We start from the raw sequence: 8,165 nt of genomic DNA on the forward strand, positions 1-8,165 counted from the left end.
AGTTCCGTTCCTAGGACGAGTTCATTAGGCAAATTGGTCGATAAGCGAGGACCTGTGTTATTTCATGGTAGGGGTAAGCGAACACTAATGTAGTGAATACTGACAGACTGCCGGACTGAGAACGGTGATGCACGATGAGAAGCGGCACACGCCATGGTATTGTACATTGTGCAGCGTACAATACAGACTGGTCAGAGAGCTGACCGTAAGTCGGAGCGGTTGTTAAACAGAAGAAACAGTCTTTATTGGTCACCCAACACACCGCAACACATGCTTGCGCACACACACACACACTTTGATGGTGGCCGGTGAAATGGATCCTGTGCTCCTCTGACCCATCCTGGCTTGTCCTTCCTCCGGGGGCACAGCCAGGAGCAGTGGGCAGCATACGTGGACGCGCCCGGGAACCAGGTGATGAATGTTCATCGCTAGACGATGAGTGCATGTTTTTGAGGGGGGTCCTTACTGACGTGAGGTGGAGGAAACCCCATGTGAGCACGGGGAGAACATGCAAACTCCACACAGAAAGGCTCCTATTTGGGAGATAACCCGCCGGAGCACGGTGCCAACAGCGCCCCAGGCGGGAATTGAACCCAGGACCTTCTTGCTGTGAGGCAGCAGTGCAATGGCATGGATTTCTGGCAGATAAAACAAACCCAAATAACGTCTCTCATGAATGTCAAATCGCCAATAGAATATTTCATCATAAATTTGCCCAAGCCGAATTTATATCCAATTAAAATGTATGTATAAGGGTATGACTGTATATCCCGATTCTTGCCTAATCTTGAATCAGAAAGTGAAACTAGTATCCCGCTTTTATTTTGTGCTAGTCCTAATAAATTTAAACCCATGCATTTAAAATATGAATACATCCATGCAATGGTTTCATCACACCACAAAACGTGCCGAAATGTAAGTATACTCTATGCAAGTGCAAGGTTTAATATTATGATATATTTCTGTCCTAGGGGTTTGGTGCCGCAGCCTGTGTTCTGACTACAAGGAGGCAGTCTGGGAGGTGGTGGTCAGCATCTGGGAGAAGCCGGTGAAAGCTTCTTTCTATTTCGGTCTCCTGGGCAGCACCTGGGCTTGTGCCTACACCGCACCAGACAAAACATCCTTTGAGACACACCTGCTGGAGTGCTCCAACCGGCTTGCGCTACTGTCACCATGGATACGCAGTGGAACCTCAGACGGGCATGTGCAGAATCTTGTTAAGCTTCACAATGAAGGCCGATTATGCCACATTGGCTTGGGGCTTCTTTCTCTGACTTTCTGCAATGACTACAATCCATATGCCAACCTCTATGAGGCCCAGTGTTCCAACCTGTCGGTTCCCTGGTCATTACTTCCTCGGCATGTGTTGGATGTTGGCTTTGCAGGACGCTGGTGGATTCTGGACTCTAAGATGAAAGACTATGATGTCAATGTGGAAGAGTTCACGCATCTACCAGTGCACATGCAAACTTCAAGCTCACCCACTGTTGGAGAGGTGGATCGGAATGAGAAGCTGCACAGGGATTCGTGGGTGACACTCAAAATAGAGATTGAAGAGAAGCAGTGATATAATTAGTGATATAATTTAGTATTACTATGTTTTTGAAACCACATGGAAAGGCAAGTGAATATTGGGCAGGAAATAAACTGTTTCTGCTCCACACACAGTGACCATAGAAGCTACTGGTTTAAAGTGAATGGCGGTACATGGACTTATAGTGAGATATGGATTTTATACTGTAAAATGTTCTACCAAATATCTATATTCAGGCTCTGGGGAACCTCTTGGGAATGCAGGGATTAGGAATTTATCTTGCGTAACTACATGAACAAAGTATTACTGCGCTGATTTGGATGTGTTTGAAGACTGCCTTAGTGTACAATCCCACATATTTAAATCTTTGGGGAAAAGAAAATGTGTTTATTGGATGTTTATAATGGTATAAGCCTTAAAAGCATGTTTATGCCTTTTCTCATTCTGTGTACAGGGAAGGATAAATAAATACTGATTTGTTAAAGAAAACATTGATGAAGAGGTTATGGATTTTTCTTTCATATGAGCAGTAGTCCCCTATTTAAACCGGACAACTTTAAAGGAGCCAAGTCTAATCACGGCCATTGCTGTGATTAGTGTAATGTTTTTGTATAGAAATCTTAACATTATTTGATCAAAGTAATACTCAATATGAGAGCCATTCAATTTTAAAGAGTTGCATTTGTATCAACTACTCTGATACCTTTAAATCTTTGGCATTTAGATGTATCTCCCTTTGAAGAAAGTGAAACGGCAAAAAACATTATTGCCCTCTCACTTTACTTAACAGGGTACCCGCAGGTCTTGAAAGTATTAAAAAAGCAATGAATTGAATATCCTCAATAAGGCCTTAAAAGTATTGAATGTCGGTAAGAAAGGTCTTAAATTTTCTTCTGGTCCTTTTGTAGGATTAAATGTCATAAATAACTGTCAAATTAATAAAATAATTTGCGTGTGTCTTAACAATTTATGCTTGTTGCAGACGAGGGGAGAACACATCTATTTGTTTTCTTTGTGTTTATTCATTTGAGACTTCTTAGGTGGACCGACTTTGCCCATCAATGCCCGTGAAATAAAAAAATATATATGCATATACACACACATGCATATACACACATACAGTATATGAACATATACTGTGTATACTGTATATACAAACCCCAATTCCAATGAAGTTGGGACATTGTGTAAAAGGTAAATAAAAACAATACAATGATTTGCAAATCCAATTGAATACGCTACAAGATATTTAATTTAATGAATTTGATGCCTGCAAAAAACACCTGTTTGGAACATTCCACAGGTGAACAGGTTAATTGGAAACAGGTGAGTGTCATGATTGGGTAAGAAAGGAGCATCCCCGAAAGGCTCAGTCGTTCACAAGCAAGGATGGGGCAAGGTTCACCACTTTGTGAACAACTGCGTGAGCAAATAGTCCCAACAGTTTAAGAACAATGTTTCTCAATGTACAATTGCAAGGAATTTAGGGATTTCATCATCTACAGTCTATAATATCATAAAAAGATTCAGAGAATCTGGAGAAATCTCTGCACGTAAGCGGCAAGGCCGAGAACCAACATTGAATGCCCGTGCCCTTCGATCCCTCAGGTGGCACTGCATTGAAAATCAACATCATTCTGTAAAGGATATTACCACTTGGGCTCAGGAATTCTTCGGAAAACAATTGTCAGTTAACACAGTTCTTCGCTACAAGTGCAAGTTAAAACTCTACCATGCAAAGCGAAAGCCATATATCAACAACACCCAGAAACGTCGCCAGCTTCTCTGGACCCGAGCTCATCTGAGATGGACTGACGCAAAGTGGAAAATTGTGCTGTGGTCTGGCAAGTCCACATTTCAAATTGTTTTTGGAAATGATGGACGCCGTGTCCTCTAGGCCAAAGAGGAAAAGGACCATCCAGATTATCAGCGCAAAGTTCAAAAGCCAGCATCTGTGATGGTATGGGAGTGTGTTAGTGCCCATGGCATGGGTAACTTGAACATCTGTGAAGGCACCATTAATGCTGAAAGGTACATACAGGTTTTGGAGCAACATATGCTGCCATCCAAGCAATGTCTTTTTCAGGGACGTCCCTGCTTATTTCAGCGAGACAATGCCAAGCCACATTCTGCATGTGTTACAACACTGCGGCTTCGTAGTAAAAGAGTCCGGGTACTAGACTGGCCTGCCTGCAGTCCGGATCTGTCTCCCATTGAAAATGTGTGCAGCATTATGAAGCGCAAAAATGACAACAGAGACCCCGGACTGTTGAGCAACTGAAGTCGTAGATCAAGCAAGAAAGGGAAAGAATTCCACCTAAAAAGCTTCAACAATTAGTGTCCTAAGTTCCCAAACGCTTATTGAGTGTTGTTAAAAGGAAAGGTGATGTAAGTGGTAAACATGCCCCTGTCCCAGCTTTTTTTGGAACAAGTTGCAGGCATCAAATTCTAAATGAGTGAATATTTGCAAAAAAACAATAAAGTTTATCAGTTTGAACATTAAATGTCTTGTCTTTGTAGTGTATTCAATTGAATATTGTTTGAAAAGGATTTGCAAATCATTGTATTATGTTTTTATTTACATTTACCATCGTCCCAACTTCATTGGAATTGGGGTTTATATATATACTGTATATATATATATATAGACACACACATACAGTATGTAAATATATACACATACAAATATGTATACATACATTACTCACAAAAAGTTAGGGATATTTGACTTTCGGTTGAAATCTATGGAAAATGTAAAAAGTTCACGCTACAGTGATATTATATCATGCAAGTAGAGCATTTAAGTAGAAGCATGCAATGGTGATTTCCTCATCTCAACAATTTATTGAAACAAAAGGCAACAACAGTGGTGGGTATACCACAACAAAAAATGTCAATGTCTCAATAACTTGTCATGTGGCCTTGAGCATCAATTACAGCTTGACAACGACGTCTCATGCTGTTCACATGCTGAGGCATGGCACCCCACTCTTCTTGAATGAGATTCAGGTCGGGAGTAAGTGCAGGCCACTCCATTTGAGGTACCCCAGTCTCCAGTAGCCGTTCCCTAATGATGCGACCTCGATAAGCTTGAGCATTGTTGTCCATGAAGATGAAATTACAACTGTGTTGTTCATGCAGGGGCACAATGACTGGATTAATCACTGTACCATTCACAAAGTGTAGGGCAGTTCTGTATTGACTAGAGACACCTGCCCACACTGTAACACCACCACCACCAAAGGCTCGTCTGGTGATAACAGTGGCTGATGCATAGTGCCCTCCTTGAAATCTCCAACATCGTTGGTGGCCATCATTTCTGCTCAACGTGAATTGACTTTCATCAGAGAACAACACTGAGGCCCACTGGTCCCTCGTCCAGCGTAAATTCTCCCTGGCCCATGCAAGACGATGATGCCTGTGCCTGGTGGTGTGGTCAGGTACCCTTGCAGGTCGTCTAGCACGTAGACCACTCTGATGGAAACGGTTTTGAATGGTCTGACGTGACACTTGGGTGCCTCTCACCTCCCTTAAATGTGCCTGGAGTTGAGTGGCATTCATCATCCGGTTCCGCAGGGCACTGTTCACAATGAAGTGGTCATCAGTGTGGGATGTGGCCAAAGGACGTCCACTTCTATGCCTTTCTGTGACTCTTCCAGTCTCTATGTATCTCTGTTGCAACCTGCTGATGACACTCTGTGACACTCTAAGCTCAATGGCCACTTCCCTCTGAGAATGTCCTGTTTGAAGCCTCGCAATGGCGAGGTACTGTTGATCATTTGTTAGGTGTCGTCTTGGTCTCATTATGTCAAAATGTGAACAGCATGATTAAGAGGACTGTTTAAATACCAATTCTAATTGAACCAGGTAATGTATTGGTCGATTAATGGATCAAACTCCTGTTGTGAATTTTGCCGTTCTGCTCCGTGTGTTGAGAACAGCAAGTTGTGCAAAAAGTACTGAAACATTGAACAGTTGGACATGTGCATTCAAAAGTTTAGAGAAGGTCAAATTAAGTTCACCTGTAAAGGTTATAGTGCATTTTAGGTTCATCCTGAAATTTCACCCGAAAGCCCAATATCCCTAACTTTTTGTGAGTAGTGTAGTGTAATGTTCGGATTTTCCTAAAGTGTCGATGCAAATGACAGTGAGTATAATTTTCAAGTCATCAACCGTTAGGGCATAATTCGAATGTTATTGAACAAACCTCCCAATGATAAGGAGGCCATATTTACTGAAATCAAAAGCTATTTCAATCAAAAACATCTTAACAGGCCAAGTTACATGTAAACATAGGACCCCTTTTGAGATATCACCTTCACAATTTTACATCCATTGAACTTGTGAGTATTTGGAGAGTTTCTGCTTGAATTTCTTTGCAGGATGTCAGATTATCCTCCCAGAGCTGCTGTTTTGATGCAAACTGCCTCCCACCTCAAAGATCTTTTGCTTAAGGATGCTCCAAGGATGTTCACAATAGGGTTGAGGTCAGGGAAGGATGGGGGCCACACCATGAGTTTCTCTCCTTTTATGCCCATAGCAGCCAATGAGACAGAGGTATTCTTTGCAGCATGAGATGGTGCATTGTCATGCATGAAGATGATTTTGCTATGGAAGGCACCATTTTTGTACCATGGAAGAAAGTTGTCAGTCAGAAACTCTATATACTTTGCCGAGGTAATTTTCACATCTTCAGGGACCCTAAAGGGGCCTAGCAGCTTTCTCCCCATGATTCCAGCTCCAAAACATGACTCCGCCACCTCCTTGCTGAAGTTGCAGCCTTGTTGGGACATGGTGGCCATCCACCAACCATCCACTACTCCATCCATCTGGACCATCCAGAGGTTGCACAGCACTCATCAGTAAACAAGACTCTTTGAAAATTAGTCTTCATGTATTTTTGGGCCCGCTGCAACCGTTTCTGCTTGTGAGCATTGGTTAGGGGTGGCCGAATAGTAGGTTTATGCAACTGCAAGCCTCTGGAGGATCCTACACCTTGAGGTTTGCGGGACTCCAGAGGCACCAGCAGCTTCAAATACCGTTTTGCTTCTTTGTAATGGCATTTTAGCAGCTGCTCTCTTAATCTGATGAATTTGTCTGGCAGAAACCTTCCTCATTATGCCTTTATCTGCACGAACCCATCTGTGCTCTGAATCAGCTACAAATCTCTTCACAGAACGATGATCACGCAAAAATTACCTCGGCAAAGTATATAGAGTTTCTGACTGACCACTTTCTTCCATGGTACAAAACGAAGAACCGTGCCTTGCGTAGCAAAATCATCTTCATGCATGACAATGCACCATCTCATGCTGTAAAGAATACCTCTGTGTCATTGGCTGCTATGGGCATAAACGGAGAGAAACTCATGGTGTGGCCCCCATCCTCCCCTGACCTCAACCCTCTTAGGACCTTTGGAGAATCCTCTAGCAAAAGATCTTTGAGGGTGGGAGGCAGTTTGCATCAAAACAGCAGCTCTGGGCGGCTATTCCGACATCCTGTTAAGAAATTCAAGCAGAAACTCTCCAAAAACCCACAAGTTCAGTGGATGCAAGAAGTGTGAAGGTGATATCAAAGAAGGGGTCCTATGTCAACATGTAATTTGGCCTGTGTAGTTTCTTTGTTGTCGATGATGTGTTGATGAAGAAGGACTCTCCGCTGACGCTGACTTGATTATAATATTACGTTAATTACAAGTAAGAACAGCATCAAACCAGACTTGCCATGGAATGTCTGGGAGAGAACCAAAGTCAAATGTGTTCCCTCCTGAATGGAACTTGGGAGTGTCTTTTATACTTGTCCAGAGACAACGTCACCCATCTGATTCCAGTCTATGGGTCATCTGACTGATATACATCTAAGCACATTCCACCTCCCTTATCACTGGGGCCCGTGGCAATGGGCACTCTCTCTTGAGACCCCTTGCAACATCTGTTAGTAATTAAATTATACAATGGGGGCTTTCTTGGGAAGCCAAACATTCCCAGACACCTCACCTGTTAAGATGTTTTTGATTGAAATAGCTTTTGATTTCAGTAAATATGACCTCCTAATGCTGCAAATTCGACAAATGACCATTTTCAGTTCTTTACAACCTATAAAATGTTTTGAAACTCTGTTGTGCATAATAATTTGGTGTGCATTGTGCATAAGAATTTGGTGTGCAGTGCATTTTGAGTTTTTTATTTTTGAAAAAAATACTGCTATCATTGGGAGGTTTGTTCAATAACATTCAAATTATACCATAATGGTTGTTGACTTGAAAATTATACTGTCATTTGCACAATTTAGGAAAATCTGAGAAAAAAACAATTAGCATAATAATTTGCAACGCGGTGTCGATATGATCAAAGAAGTTAATTGCAAAAGATACATGTTAGTGGTAATTGACAGATTCAGCAGATGAGTAGACACAGTCCCAACAGCAGATCTAGGAGCAGGGACAGTAATAAAATTCCTAACTAGGGAAGTAATGCCCAGTTTTGGCATTCCATTGAAATAGGTTCAAATAATGGATCATCATTTGTGCAGAAGACAGTAAAACAGGTGTTTCAACAGCTGAGAATAAAGAAGAGACTCGGATGTGTGTATCATCCACAATCAAAGAGGTGGTTGAGAGAGTGAATGTGAT

At 42.0% G+C, this 8,165-nt stretch overlaps 1 protein-coding gene across 1 annotated transcript in view; it reads left to right on the forward strand.

The window, feature by feature from the left end:
• Nucleotides 1-4,038, forward strand: part of timm29 (translocase of inner mitochondrial membrane 29) — a 29,461-nt gene extending 25,423 nt beyond the window's left edge. Inside the window, exon 2 of the mRNA XM_080010239.1 lies at nucleotides 972-4,038. Within this exon, the coding sequence (XP_079866365.1) occupies nucleotides 972-1,567 (596 nt within the window). The 3' untranslated portion in view covers nucleotides 1,568-4,038. The remainder of the gene's footprint in view (nucleotides 1-971) is intronic.
• The last annotated feature ends 4,127 nt before the right edge of the window (nucleotides 4,039-8,165 follow it).

Source organism: Zeus faber (genome assembly GCF_960531495.2).
Source record: "Zeus faber genome assembly, chromosome: 11".
Taxonomy (NCBI): Eukaryota; Metazoa; Chordata; class Actinopteri; order Zeiformes; family Zeidae; genus Zeus; species Zeus faber.